This window comes from Neopelma chrysocephalum, unplaced genomic scaffold (assembly GCF_003984885.1).
Source record: "Neopelma chrysocephalum unplaced genomic scaffold, ASM398488v2 Primary Assembly neopelma1_187, whole genome shotgun sequence".
Classification (NCBI taxonomy): domain Eukaryota; kingdom Metazoa; phylum Chordata; class Aves; order Passeriformes; family Pipridae; genus Neopelma; species Neopelma chrysocephalum.
In genome coordinates this window covers 545513-561226 of record NW_020897849.1, presented here as the reverse complement: position 1 = coordinate 561226, position 15714 = coordinate 545513, and the positions used below count along the sequence as shown (strand labels likewise).

The 15714-nt window shown below is 45.2% G+C and overlaps 1 protein-coding gene across 5 annotated transcripts in view; it reads right to left on the bottom strand.

The window, feature by feature from the left end:
- CHCHD3 (coiled-coil-helix-coiled-coil-helix domain containing 3) overlaps positions 1–15714 on the bottom strand; it is a 140576-nt gene that overhangs the window by 2505 nt on the left and 122357 nt on the right. For all 5 annotated transcript variants that reach the window (XM_027702463.1, XM_027702462.1, XM_027702465.1 and 2 more), the window contains one exon: positions 3362–3497. In XM_027702463.1, coding sequence (XP_027558264.1) covers positions 3362–3497 — 136 coding nt within the window. The remainder of the gene's footprint in view (positions 1–3361; positions 3498–15714) is intronic.

The following is a 15714-nucleotide window of genomic DNA, read 5'->3' as shown; positions in this document are numbered from 1 at the left end:
TTTAGTGTTCTTTACCAACCCTTGCCATTTAACACCACCTAATAAATTAATGTATTAAAGGTATTTTCCTTGGGTTTTTTTGTAACACCGTGGAGGGAACCTGGTCCATAATAAACCTCCTTTAATTAGAGCTGTGCTAAATAGGGGCCATGAAAAATCAAGGCCTTTTTGTGGCATTTCAGCTCACTAATTTCATGTATTTTTCTGTTTGTTTGGAAATACTGGAGGATGAGGTTAAATTCCTGGGTTTATTCTGATTAGGGTGCACGATAAAGGACCCCTCTACCCTACAAATTCAAATACTGGTTACAAGGCTGAAGGATAATGTTTTTTAGCCAGGCTGTCAGGCACCAGCAGCTGTTGGTATCACTCCTTGAAGTATTTTTAAATCTCACCTGCCTGCAGAGAGACTTGTATCCCTCTGACATTCAATGGTTTTATAGGAAATTATTGCATAGATTCATTAAACCATAGACTAGTTTTGTTTTTATGTAAGAATTAGAACATCTTATAGCCCAGAGGGGGGGAATATTAAAAAAAAAACAAACAAACCATAAAATGTGTATTTGAACAGCCACATTGTCCATATCAGTGGCTGGAAAACTGGGATAAGTGATTAAAATGCCCCTGGATGGTCCATATTAGTGCAGTAACTGGTCTGGGTGGAGATAATTCAGCACTGGCAACACAAATAAATGCCACATACAACCCTAATATCTTCCCCTTAATGGCTCCATTAGGTGAGTTTTCCTCTCCATTACTATTATAATAAAATGCAAACATTAATAATGGAGTTTAATTCATCTCGCTGGCCTCTCATGACTTTGGGAAAAGATTTCAAGGGAAGATACAACAATGTGTCAAACTCCCCTGAATTAACAACTCTCTGGGCTTTTCTAAGAAGGGGAGAAAAGGACAGATAGAGACATGAGATTACAGACAGGATGAGAAATAAGGAGCACGCAGCAGAGAAGGGGGAGATAATTATAAGCAAGATAGGGAAGAAAGAGGAGTCAATAAATTCAATTTATGAAAAGCACAGAGTGTGCTCAGCCTGAGCACAAGTGCCCAGACTCACCGCCAGGAAATCGGATTAGTAACTTATTTGGTTTTCAATATCTTGCTCTATTCCCTCTAGCAAATTTTCCTCTTCCTTTGTTTCTTGTAAGCCAGTGCCAGTTAACTTTTTCATTTCTGAACCTGCAATTTATCCCCCTCCCCTGGCTCCCAACCAAGAGAAGGTAATTTTGAAGTATTTTATAACAGTGCTCAGGAATTATTTTCGAAGTAACCGCCCGGACTTGTGGGCAAACAGAGTGAAAATAATTACAATTACAGCTGCAGCACGGGGAGGATGAGCCAGAGAGGAATGATGCTCATTATGAGAAACAATTGCTCCTGCTTGCAAACATTTCCATCACAAAAGGCTTCTCCTTCTCTGTTATCATAAGAGGAAACCCTCTCTGAATTCTCATCTTGAAGCACGTGTGAAACAGAATAAGAAACATTTAGGAAACACTTTTAACTACTTGACAGGCTTGCTTAAAGATCTTCAACAAGAAAGGTGTTTGGAAGGGTTCAAAAACCTAATGCTCATATTTATGCAATTTCCTTTTCCTGCGCCTCCTGAACGTGAATTAATTCCTCCTCATCACAGCCTTCTGAAGAAAATTCCTATCAGATACAAACTCTAGTTAGAGCTTAAACATGTATCAGTAATTAATCCAATTTCTTTTAGTTACTTTAAAAGAAATGATACAAAATTATAAATGCAGTAAATTAGTGTTGCAGATGCTGGAAAACGCAGTGAAAATCCAATCCACCACTTCACAACCCGATATATAGTAACAGGTGAGACGAGAAAATGGCCTCAAGCTGGGCCAGGAGAGGTTTAGATTGGATATTAGGGAATATTTCTTCATGGAAGGGGTGGTCAGGCCTTGGAACAAGCTGCCCAGGGCAGTGGTGGAGTCCCCAGCCCTGGAAGGATCTGAAAGTGTGGATGTGGCACTTGGGGACAGGGGTCAGTGGTGGCCTTGGCAGTGCTGGAGGAATGGCTGGACTCGATGGTCTCAGGGATATTTTCCAACCTAACTGATTCCGTGATTCTAATATTATTCACTGGCCTTTTCCCTAAAGAAAAGGAGCCTGGTGGATTAAAAAATGGGCAGGAATAGAATCCCAGAATGGTTTGGGTTGGAAGAGAACAAAAACCCATCCAGTCCCACCCCCTGCCACGGGCAGGGACACCTTCCACTAAACCAGGTTGCTCCAAGCCTTATCCAACCTGGCCTTGGACATTTCCAGGGACAGGACAACAAATATCCCCAAGGATTAAGCAAAGGAGGTGATTTTGAATGGGACAGGGTGACCTCTCTGGCTGAGGAACAGCTTTGGCACTTCCCTACCACTTCCCCACCACCGCTGCCTCCTCCCACATCTTGGACACCACCAGACCACGAGCAGTGTTTAACTCCAGCAGGAATTAAATTTCAGGAATCTTAATGAATTTCAGGAATCCTTTTTGTCAGGAATGCAGGACTGCAGCAGTGTGACAGCAGAGAGGTCACGGAGAGCCATCCCAGCCAAAGCCTCGCTGCTTTTCTCCACGGGCAGAATCAAGTCCACTGAAAATTATTACCAGGCTCAAACACCAGCCGTGCTCCCTGGGTCTCTACTGACACATTAGAACGTGTGCCTGCACGTCTCCAAATATTAACTCACAGGTTTTAGCAGAAATAAAGATCAACAGACTTCTTTAAGCCCTTTTTACACATCCTGCATATGCTCTACGAGCGCATTTCCAACTGCCTTGTTTGAGAACACGGCTGAGGTCAACACATGCATCTTTGTGTGTGAGAGATGTAAGCTGGGGAAGAGTATTTAGGAATTTTAGCTTCTTTTAAATAAATTATGTGCATATTACTATCACTTCCTTTATGTTGCACTGATAAAGCATAAAGGTTTTAATCTGCATGCCCTGAAAAGATGGAAGAGAGGAGGGCAAGACCAAGGTAAAGGGCAGTATCAGAGCATTGGAAAATGTAAAACAGGAGAAAGAAGAATTCCAACTGGTGACCCATCTTCGAGACATCCATTAATTTCTCATAAATAGTACCATGTAGTTTAACCCCCTTGTTTTTACTGCTAAAACTGCAAGATAGCAGGAAACATCTGCCAACAGCAACAGCTCCTACAACTAAACAACAGCTTCCCAAGAGAAGGGATGTAAACTTGAGCAGTTCAACCAAGTCCAAGCGGTCTCCACAGAGTTTGTGAGAACACACAGACTGGGAAATGCTTATAATCCAATAGTCTTCCTTCTCTCCATCATTCCCTGTTTCTCCAGTGCCCAGCTCACCTGTTTGGCGTGGTTGACACAGCGCAGGTACTGGTTGGCCAGGGCAGAGCAGCTCAGGGTCTCGTGAGCGTGTTGTCGGTAACACTGGAGGATTTTATCCTGCAGGTCAGCACAGACGGGGTGAGACTCGTATCTCCTGGGGAAAGAGAAAAGAACTTCAGGGCTTCCTGCTCAAAAGGATTTCAGCAAAGACACAACTCTTTTTTTTTTAAAAATTATTATTATTATAGATTCGCAGACAGGTTTGGGGCAGAAGGGACATTAAACCACTTTCAACCCCAACACTATCCCAGGTTGCTCCAAGCCCTGTCCAACCCAGCCTTGGACACTTCCAGGAATCCAGGGGCAGCCACAGCTTCTCTGGGCAACCTGTGCCAGGGCCTCATCACCCTCACAGGGAAGAATTTCTTTCTTTGGAAGTGCTCAGGTCCAGGTTGGACAGGGCTTGGATCAACCTGGAATAATGGAAGGTGTCCCTGCCCATGGCAGGGGGGTTGGAACTGGATGGGCTTTAAGGTCCCTTCCAACCCAAATTATTCTGTGATTCTGAGCCTTATTTTGCTGATTGGCCAAGGCAGATCTATTTTACCACGATAAGGAAATGAAACATGAAGCACAAATGCTGCTCCTTAGGGGAAGTGACATCTTGCCAACCACTCGAGACGTTCTGCTAGAAGAAAGCAATGTTAAGTCACCTTGATTTTTACAGTATGTACCTATATAAAACATCCCCCTTTCTCTTTTCCTTCATTACCCTACATCTGTGAAAGGCCTAAAGCAGAATTTAAATGCGCTCCCAGGTGCTTACACACGGCACGATCTCCGAGTTCAGACTTCTGTCGGCTCTTACGGAGGAGGATTTTCCCTTAATCCCCCCTCTGCTGATATCAGCACGCACTTCAAAAGCATGGGAGGCATCAGAATGTACAACCACACGCTGCTGCACACACAGTGGTGATGGCAAGGTCTGTGCTGGGATGGAGAACGAGAGGGGAAGCACCACGTAGACTCTCTGTACACATCAGACTCCCAGTGGTGATGATTTAGACCCAACTAAACCAGAGCTCGTTTTAAACGCCTGAAACCCAGGTCTGAACTGATAAATCAACACAATAAACCACGAGTTAACCAAAAATACCCAGAGTAAACCTTGCCGTGCCTTTATTCACAAGTGGTTTTAAAGTGACTTCTTACATAAAGGTGAGGAGAGAAGGGAACGAGCTGCTGTACAATTGCTACATAAGTTCTGTCACTGTGTTTAGAGCATTTTCAATGGGGGACTTTCTAACCCACGTTAAAGAGCTTTTTCGATTGCTTTTTTCTCACTAGTGACCAAAATCCACTTATTACCCCTTACTTGAATGCTTCCATGGATTCTGTACATTGCCAACAGATCAGAGCCCCCTAAGACACTTCGTCTCCTGCCCCTCAGTTGTTTTTGTACTGTGACTTTTCCCAGGTGATTTTTGGGAATGTGCTCTTAGCCCTGTCCTTTCCAGGCACTGCAAACCTGAGGCAAGTCAAAGTGAGCAAGTCCATTTCCTTCCAAGACAGCTCAGCCCATTTTCCTGGATCACTCCATCGAGGGCGAGCGCCGTCTCTGCATCGATCCAAGCTGGGAATGTTACACCCCCCTAATGCACCACTTGCACTTTTGGGAAAGCACTCCATGAGATTATTTCCTGGCACTGGATGGCCAGAAAACACGTGCTGCAGGATCTCCCCTTGGGGAAAGAAGGTTCCCTTGTGCTTTAGGGTGACCCCACCGAAGGGTTTGCCATCGATTCCCACTGGTGACGGATCACAGGACTCTCAGGTGGATGGTCAGAAACAGCCAACAGCAGGGAAACTCCTCAAAGGGGGATGGAATATCTCCCTAACAGGAACTTCCTCAGGTTCCTGTGATTACATCAATTAATCCTTAGACTGGATATTAGGGAGAAATTGTTCTCTGTGAGGGTGGGGAGGCCCTGGCACAGGTTGCCCAGAGAAGCCGTGGCTGCCCCTGGATCCCTGGAAGTGTCCAAGGCCGGGCTGGATGGGGCTTGGAGCAACCTGGGCTAGTGGAAAGTGTCCCTGCCCATGGCAGGGGGTGGAATGAGATGATCTTTAAGGTCCCTTCCAACCCAAACCATTGCGTGGTTCTATGAATAAGGGTGATTTTATAGAAGCATTTAAGGGTGTGTGGGGTTTGACTGAAGAAAAAGCCTGTAAGAAAAGGCAAAAATTGCAAACCCGGAAATTATGTGGAATTTATTGTAAAACGTGCAGGTTTTAAATACCTGATGAAGAAACTGGGTCTGGTGCCAGAGCTGACCCTGCTTGGAGCAGGAATTCCCTTCCCTGAACTATCCCACATCCTGTGAGAGAGGGAGATCTGTATTTTGGGACATGTGGCAGGGAAAGTGTCATCACAGAATCATAGAATGGTTTGGGTTAGAAGGGACCTTAAAGAGCATCTCATTCCACCCCATGCCATGGGCAGGGAGTTCCACTCTCCCAGGTTGCTCCAACCCAGCCTTGGACACTTTCAGGAATCCAGGGGCAGCCACAGCTTCTCTGGGCAACCTGTGCCAGGGCCTCCCCACCCTCCCAGCCAGGAATTTCTCCCCAATATCTAATCTAAATCTCCCCTCTTTCAGTTTAAAACCATTTCCCCTCATCCAATCACTCTCTGCCCGGGTAAAAAGTTGCTGTCAATAAATAAGATTCTGCCCCACGACCGTATTTATTTGTTTAATTGCTTGGGGATTTCACAACTAAACCGAAGGAAAAAGACGAAGTGTGGGAGTGCAGCAGGAGTGCCAGGGAAGGCTGACAGATTTCCATCTCCACTCAGTGCAACTCAATAACTCCTTCACAGAATCAACACACCCGAAATCTGAAAGCAAAAGTCAATATGAGCAGCAGCCTGAGCCACATGGCACGTTAGGAATGACGTGTTTTTTATTAAGTTTACAATTACTTGATCTGCTCTCCCTTCCCCAGCTGCTCCTCAAGCACCTCAAATATTCCTGTGTGCTGGAATAAACCTCCTCTGAGGGAGCCCCCACACCCCCCTTTCCCATCGAGCTGATGCATCACACAACCTCATAAAGGTAATAAGATGAAAACACAAAAGAAAACCAGAGAGAGGGAGAGAGCCTTAAAAAAAGAAATATTCTATGCTAAAGCATGAAAAGAAAATTTAATGAAGGGAACTTTGTAGTCATCTGGGCTCTCTCAAAGAGCATAGCTTATTGTGCTCCTGGGGGCTCCGGGGAAGGAGCCCCTTCATGGCATTCAAACAAAATGTCTACTAAAGAGGAAATTGGAAATCACCACGGTGAGCTTTGCGAGTTTTGTGATAAAACTGACATCCTGACTGAAGGAATCTGAATGGCTGATGAGCTTCCAGCTGTGCAGGTATCTGGCACAATCCCACCAGATCAGGGCTTGAGGCAATTGTCGTAAAATATGGGGGGGGGGGGGAAAAAACAGCGACAAAAAAGCAGCTTGCGAGGGAAAAATAGTGCCATTAGATGGGCAGAGCACCCAGGGCTTAATTTAATTCCTCATTAAAATGCTGACACCTATCAAAGGCATCTGATTTTATTTGTGTAACCCCCAGCATCTCGGGCTACCTCTGTAGTACTAAATAAAAGAGACCACACGGATCCTCTGGGTCCAAAACAACGGCAAAACCTGCAGCTCTTCGGGGCCAAATCTTGCCCTCCCCTCCAAACAGGCAGCTCAGCACATCCAAACCACAATCTGGGGATGGTCCCCAGCACGTGGCCGTGCCCAGGGAAGTCTTAGTTCTGAAACAAAACCCTGCAAATGAACGTGCTACCAATTAGCCCCAAGTGCACCAGCACAGGAGGGTGCTGGAGGTGATGTCCTGACCTGGTTTATTTAGTCCTACTGATGTAGGAGAGGAGAGGAGAGGCAGAACACAAAATAAAAAGCAAAAGAAAGAACGAAGATGTCTCTTTTCTCAATGTTCTTAGAACTCACACAAAGATAAGGAAGAACAAACTGATGCAAACAGATGGTGAAACAAAAGGAAACTGAGGCAAATCCGCACCCTCACAACAGGCAGCTCGTGAAGTGTAATTGTTTACAAGTGCTTTTTGAGAAGCCAAGAGGATTTTCAGAGGGATTTCTGGGAATTTAATCGATTAACATTGTCTACATTTAATAGAAATTCCTTCTGAGGAAGAGTGAAAGCCCAAGAAAAGGGTTTAAGGATGTGCGTAACTTTGCATATGAAAACGTGGAATTACTTGATCACAGAATCACAGAATGGTTTGGGTTGGAAGGGACCTTCAAGACCATCCAGTGCCACCCCTGCCATGGGCAGGGACACCTTCCACTAGCCCAGGCTGCTCCAAGCCCTGTCCAACCTGGCCTTGGACACTTCCAGGGATCCAGGGGCAGCCACAGCTTCTCAGGGCAGTTTGAAAAGGGGGTGACTGAGGGATAGAAGGTGGCATCACAAGTCCTTCAGGGAGAAGGTACACAGGGAACTGGAAACAGCAGGGAAGCTGAAATGGGACCTACTGGGCTTCAAAGTGAAGATGTGTGACTTGAGTGGGACAACACTGATGGGGAAACCAGTGGCAGGACCAAAGGAGATGATGTGGATCCGGGATAGGAAGAATCTCAGTGCTGCTTTCACCTGATACAGTCAGGACAAGATTTCACTTCTCATGGTCTGAGGGGAGAAAATAACTACAAAATAAACACTGCAGTCACTGGCAGCCTGAGCAGTGATGGATTTAGCTGAGCAGATGGACAAGTAAGGCCACGTCTGAGATCTTTTCGCAGGGAGAAACGTCTCCTCCAGCTGAGGAGACCCAGAGGGAAGATCAGCTCAGAGCAAAAGCGTGTGTGACACACCTGAAACAGCAGCCAGGCAGCTGTACCCTCCATCACTACACAAAAAGGTTCTGCTGAGCAGGTTCTGCTTTTTTTTTTAAAATTGCCTCCTCCAAAAAGAGCCACTTCCAGCAGCATCGCCGCCGAGAGAATTTCCAAGCCTGGCTCGTCGTAGAGAAAATAGTTGCAAAACAAGATAACAGGAGAAAAAAAGACAAAAGGGCAATATGGTAATGAAGGTTCTCGCTGCCGCGCCATTATTTTTAGTTTTTACATTAATTTACTCTTTATATTAAATTATTTTTGAAGTTCCTCTTCGCACATGAAGTAGGTGACGACTCGTTATGAAACACGCAGAGCACAAACCAAATGGTTTCTGCTCCTCTCGGAATCGTTTTGGGAGGAATAACACGGCTCTGATTGCTGGGTATCCTCAACCGACGGTACAAAACAGCCCCTGCTCACGCTGTGCCCACACAGAGCCCTCCCAGCCACCGTGTGGGAAGTGCTGCCAGCAAAAGATCAAGCACTGCAGAGTTGATTCTTGCTTTTATTTACGCCTGAACGCGCAGTGTGACTTCTCCAAAAGGTGTAAAAGCAAGAATTTTCCTAACAAGTCCGTGATGAGATGATGGCAGAGAACCACAGCAGTTTCTGCTCCACGGCAGAAAATGCAAAATCTCTGTGGCAACATTAAACAAATGACTTATTTAGAGGTTTAAATACACCTTACTGCACCTTTGATCGAGTCCAGTGTTAATATTCCCCGTGTTATCTTTAGATATTTTCCTCTCGAAATCCCAGCACCCACAAAATCGCAGGTAAATGTTTGCCGTCCTCTCCTTTATTTCATCTCTCACCCGGCCCTCTTAAAAGCAAATAAAGATCTACTTCCAACATCCTGACCTTTGGAATTTAGGGACAGAGCTGAGAAGGGGAGGAAAGGCACATTCCGGCATATTCACACACACAGAGTGCATGAAGACAGACATTTAATTATGTCCGGGGAGCACCGAGCCCAGTTCAATATGTTGACAAAAGCCTGGTTTAGCAAGCAAGACTGGCAGATAGTTCTATTGACCTTTAGAGAGGGCTTTTCTTTCAACCCAGTGAATGTTTCCCCACCTGGAAAAACACCTGGTGAGGTGGTCAGATACTGGCTCAGCTTTTAGCAAAAGCAAAATGGAAACAATTTCTTGTGTTGCAAGAATTTATTTCCTACAAGAGGGGAGGAAAGAGAATCTCTGAGGTTCCCAGAGAGAAGCAATGATCTTAATTCTGGCAAAGCAAATAAATGCAAACAGAAATTCAAAAAGCTGGACAGGGACTTGGGGCAAGGGATGGAGGGACAGGACACAGGGAATGGCTTCCCAGTGCCAGAGGGATATTGGGAAGGAATTCCTGGCTGGGAGGGTGGGAGACCCTGGCACAGGTTGCCCAGAGAATCTGTGGCTGCCCCTGGATCCTGGAAGTGTCCAAGGCCAGGCTGGAACAATCTGGGATAGAGGAAGGTGTGGAATGACACAATCCTTAATGTCCTTTCCAACCCAAACCATTCTGATTGAGCAATTCCACATTTTCATGTGCAAAATTAGGCACTTTCTTAAACCCTTCCTTGGTCTGGGGCTTACAAGAGGGAGACTGTAGGATGAGGATGAGGAAAAGACTTCCTGGCTGTGAATCCTAATTTGACCAAGGAACAAGTTGCCAAGGTAAATCTTCAGGCTCTTAGGACACTGCATTAGGGCTGGATCTCTTCAGCCTTGGAGAGGACAACTCCAAGTGAACACAAGATGAATTTCTGAAATTCCAGGAGAGAGGCAGCCAGAGAGTTTTTCTGGCAGATTTACAATGAAAAAATAATTCAAATATTTTCCAAACAACAGCTAATGAGAAGCTGGTACTTGGTGCTGGAGGATATCGGGCTCATCATAAGCACATTTGGGTTCAGAAGATAATTACAGAGTGAGGTTTGAGGAGTCCATCATGAGATTATAACCAAAACTGCAATTTCTGGCTCAGGAAAACCCCACTCCACTACTTGTTTGCAGGTAAAATGGTATCACTGCATAATTCCTTCATTTTTACAGCGTTCCTTAAAAACCCACTCCCAGCTGTTGCCCAACAATCTCAGGACATCTCTGACCTGCTCACACTCCATAGAGCTTGAGGAGCAAGCCATGAAAAGAAGACAAGATTCCCACCAACCCTGACAGACAAAATCAGCTTGAATACTTTCATTTAAATCGATATGAATTGACTTCCATTATCCCAAACCATTTGTTTATAAAATTCCCCTCCCTGAGGGAAAAAAAGAAAACCCCCCCCCTTAAAACACAAAATACACCAACAATTATTCCACAAATGCACCTCACACACAGCTGGTCCCTGCAGCTGCATGTTGGAATTACCCAAATTTAGGATGCACGTTTCTTTTTAGCTCGAGGGACAGTTTTTAATGGAATAACAGGATCCTAAAATAAACAATCACACGGATGATAATGATACAAATTACTCCTAACAGGGGCATGGACGCTTCTGCAGGGTGGAAAACATAATATAGCAACTCCAATCTTTAATTAGAAGAAACTCTAGAAGGAGCAGGGGAATATATTACCTATATATTATATATATATATATAAATAACTTGGTCTTGCACCGATCAAACCCAGCTTGGCAGGTTCAGAGACAAAGAATGATCCTCTCAGACACATCCAGCCCTGAGCATGTAAATCCAGACCACAAATTATTTTTGGGAGTTTGCATGTGCTCGGCCTCATTACTCCAGCCAAAAAAAAATTAGTTAATGAAGCCTGGCAAGATTCCACCAGCTCAGCTGTTTGTGGGAACACGAGTCAGAGATCACCACGTGCTGTCCTTTCTTACTATTAAGCCCTAATAAGGATTTTTGGGGGCTTTTCTGAAGGTTTAGGTGCAAGCAGGGGAATCAATGGTCTCCCCTCAGCTCCAGCTCCAGCTCATGGGGAGGCAGATCCAGGCTTTGGAAAAGCTGACTGGATGCTCTGGCTGACATTTCTCACAGATTCAGTTCCAGGACTGCTTGGATATATTAACTACCATTACAAACTATACTAAAATACAATGTAATGTGTCTAATTTTTAAAGGAAAGATTAATCCTGCAACAGTTTAAAAACCTGCTTCTATAGGAAGGTGCCAAAAATATACGGTTCCATCCACTTAAATTACCCATATTAATTTTATCCCTGTCCCTACATTAAATTTTCCACGGCAATGTTACATCACTGTGTGTGTAAAGAACACAGACAGACCCAAAAAAACCCCCACCAAATAAGCAGCATAAACCAAACCCCTGACAGAGAACCACGTTCTAGATTTATTACTGCCACTTATCTCCCAAGAGCTACAACTCACTGCAGGCTTTGGAAACGCCTGAGTAACACCATCATCCCAAAACTGTGGCCATAAAACCTTCACAGTACCTTCAACTACTGCACTAAAAGAAAAAAAAAGCCAGTTTTCCCTTTATAAGGGTGCTAAATAACATGTTTTAACAAGGAGACACGTTTCTCATCTACAGCAAAGGTCAACTGCCCCACTCAACACAAAGACAGTAACTTGTGGCACATTATTATCCAAATATTACTCTCTAGAGCAATATATATGTTTAACTATCTTCTCCAGCTATAAAAGGCCCAAACCCCTGTTTACTGACCACAAAAATAAGAGATATTATGAGCAGAAGCGGCATCCAGAGAAAGCAATCAGCAGTGGGTGATGATTATTTGAGGGGACTGAAGGTTGTAATCTTAAGAGATGGTGGAATAAACGCCAATTTTTCATTTGGGCATGGAGTTATTTAACAAAAAAAAAGGCTTGGGTTCACTGTGATAAGCCACAAAGGCTACATGTGCTTCTCTAGATCCTGGACTGGGATGAGGACGAGCCACTCTTTTCATAAAATACAATCAGCAGGGCTGCAACAACAATAAAGTGTCATCAAATACAACAAAGAGCAATAATCACCCTGAGAACACGCTGATAATAGGTGGGTACTGGACCTTGCTGTAACATATCTTGGTTTTAATGCGCTTGTACAACGTGTCATAGAAATATTAAAACATAATGACCTCAAGGTCCTTTTCAGAGTGTTAGCAGGGAAAATGCACCTCTGACCACGAAAGAATCATGAACTGAATCAGAGATGAGCTGTAAACCACAATATTCATATTTTTTCATTGCTTTTGTTATTTTTAAATTATTTTTCACGTCATAATTTTTCCCTGCTGGAACATCACCACTGAATATTTTCCTCAGACTGTGAAAAGACAGGATGGAGACGATGTTCCAAGGGCTGGAGCCCCTCTGCTCTGGAACCAGGCTGGGAGAGCTGGGAATGTTCACCTGGAGAAGAGAAGATTCCAGGGAGACCTGAGAGCCCCTTCCAGGGCATAAAGGGGCTCCAGGAGAGCTGGAGAGGGACTGGGGACAAGGCAGGGAGGGACAGGACACAGGGAATGGCTTCCCAGTGCCAGAGGGCAGGGTTAGATGGGATATTGGGAAGGAATTGCTGGCTGGGAGGGTGGGGAGGAGCTGGGATGGATTTCCCAGAGAAGCTGTGGCTGCCCCTGGATCCCTGGAAGTGTCCAAGGCCAGACTGGAGCAACCTGGGCTAGTGGAAGGTGTCCCTGCCCATGGCAGGGGATGGAACTGGAGGTTTTTAAAGTCCCTTCCCACCCAAACAATCTTGGGATTCCATGATTTTGGATTCCCTCTGCTCTGGAACCAGGTTGGGAGAGCTGGGAATGTTCACTTGGAGAAGAGAAGGCTCCAGGGAGAGCTGAGAGCCCCTCGCAGGGCATAAAGGGGCTCCAGGAGAGCTGGAGAGGGACTGGGGACAAGGCAGGGTGGGACAGGACACAGGGAATGGCTTCCCAGTGCCAGAGGGCAGGACTAGATGGGATATTGGGAAGGAACTGATGGCTGGGAGGGTGGGGAGGGACTGGCCCAGGTTGTCCAGAGAAGCTGTGGCTGCCCCTGGATCCCTGGAAGTGTCCAAGGCCAGGTTGGAGCAACCTGTGCTAGTGGAAGGTGTCCCTGCCCATGGCAGGGGGTGGCACTGGATTAGCTTTAAGTCCCTTCCAAGCCAAACCATTCCATGATTCCGTGAGGGTACCTGGAGAGCAGTTTAACACCAGCAGGCAGAGGGGATTGCAGGGAAACTTCTCTGCCAGCTCACAAAGATCTTCCAAAGGTCTCTCCTCACACTCTGTGTTCTGGCAGCATTAATTAGACACCGGGCTATTTAATGGAGCTTCACTCTGATTCCAAGCAAGTCATTCTGATGCCTTGTGTTTTATAACCTCAGCACAGATGATTTTCAAGTTCCTATTCCTTCTGCCAAGGTCTCTGGGTAGTTTGGGAGAGCGCTGCTTTCAAGTTAAAGCAGCTCAAGTTTGACAAACTTTAGATTAACCACTGCAATTTCTCCCAGTTAGGTCGTGCCCCCCCTTGATTTCAACTGGTTCTCACTAAAGTTTTCCTGCTAATTGCTGCTGACTGAAGAATTCAACTTTGCTGCTGCTGGGGCTCATCTCGTTACAAAGGATGGGACCAGGCTGAGAGGAAGAAAGTGAATCCTCTTGCCATCTACACATGAAAACTGGTGATCTTTGCCATCCTGCTGGGATTTTTGGTTCTGTTTTTGAGGGGTCTAAATACAACACAGTCTGGAATAACCCTCGCAGGAGAACAGTGATAATTTAGGGGAAAATGCATCAGTGATGGAAATTGTAAGAGGAACAGCATTTTTTTCTACAGGTCTTTCCTCTTCCTCCTCTTCCTCTTGGCATTCTGCAAACAGGTATAATTTAAATAAATACTTTAAACCTCTTCCATGCCATGCCACAAACAAAAAAAAGGTCTCTTTTGGGGGTGCTGCCTCTAGAAAGCAGCAGGATTCGATGCTGTTCATGCCACATGTGGGAAAGGTGAGTCCACTTTAAAGCCAAGGTGGGAGCGAGCGCAGCCACCCCCCGAAGGGTTCAGGGAGCTCAGAGAGAGACAATAATGAACATAATTACAGTTAGTTATTGTTTGCTCTACTTACAACCCTATTTTATAATGCTCCTGCCAGCAGAGGCTGGTTTATGTGATGTCTTTTTCATGCAGCAACCTTTTCATAAATCAGAGCAGAAGCAATACCAGGCAGTTCCTCCCGCCGCCTGTTTGACAATAAAAGTTAACACAGAGCCCTGGCTGTTATCAATCTTCATAAATGTGTCCATGATATGGCAAGTCTGTTCCATATTACACCAAGTCTCTCCCTAATGCATGCACAGGAGCAACCCAGGGGCTTAAGGGAGCTCCTAAATGCCTTTGGAGCCACGCTAAGTGGCAAGGGAAGTTTGGAAGAAATAGCTGCTTTTCTCATTTCTTTCTACACACAATAAAATGATTCCACTTTAGAGTGGGTTTATACATTGAAAAATGCACATTCCTACAATAGGAATTTTCCCATACAAAATAAAGAATCCAGAGATGTGTAACACATTCGGGAAATTCTAGTAAGAAGTGGGAATTACCAGTATTTCAGTTGTTCCTTTTCGCAGAGATCTATGTGATGAGGAATTTCATATTCAAGCACTGAACTCCAACAGAATTAATAATTATTATTTCAGTACTACACACTGAATTATTATTTCAGTAGTACACACATCCTCCTAAGGAAAAGAAGGGGGAATGTCTGATCTGTATTACTTTGTATTTTCCAGGGCCTAAAGGGGGTCCAGGAGAGCTGGAGAGGGACTGGGGACAAGGCCTGGAGGGACAGGACACAGGGAATGGCTTCCCAGTGCCAGAGGGCAGGGTTAGATGGGATATTGGGAAGGAATTGCTGGCTGGGAGGGTGGGGAAGGGCTGGGATGGATTTCCCTGAGAAGCTGTGGCTGCCCCTGGATCCCTGGAAGTGTCCAAGGCCAGGTTGGAGCAACCTGGGCTAGTGGAAGGTGTCCCTGGCCGTGGCAGGGGATGGCACTGGATAATCTTTAGTGTCCCTTCCAACCCAAACCATTCTGTAATTATTTGAGAACAATTAGTTTACAGTGTTATCCACAACAAGAGGAATTTGACCTTCCCACAAAGGAGGTAAAACATTTAGTACAGAACAACCCGTGAACTGCCCAAATTCAACACTGAATTTATCAATAAACTTGTTTTTAAAACCCACATTGACCCCATTGACGGTGACTTAATTTACTGAGAGGGTTATAACAATTTTTGGGCCAAACTGCTGCACCTACTCAAGGGAAAGGGGAAAGGGGATGATGGAAGAGAAGGGACTGCATTTCCTCAGCCCTGCACTAACAGCACACAGGTTTGTCATCACATACAGATCTATAAAGCCTGTCCTGATCTTCCTTTGCTTCCAGTAACACACATCCACAGCATTTTCAGGGAATATTATCCATCTCAACACCCCCCTGGCAGGGCAGTCCATCTTCCTCAGGTTTAT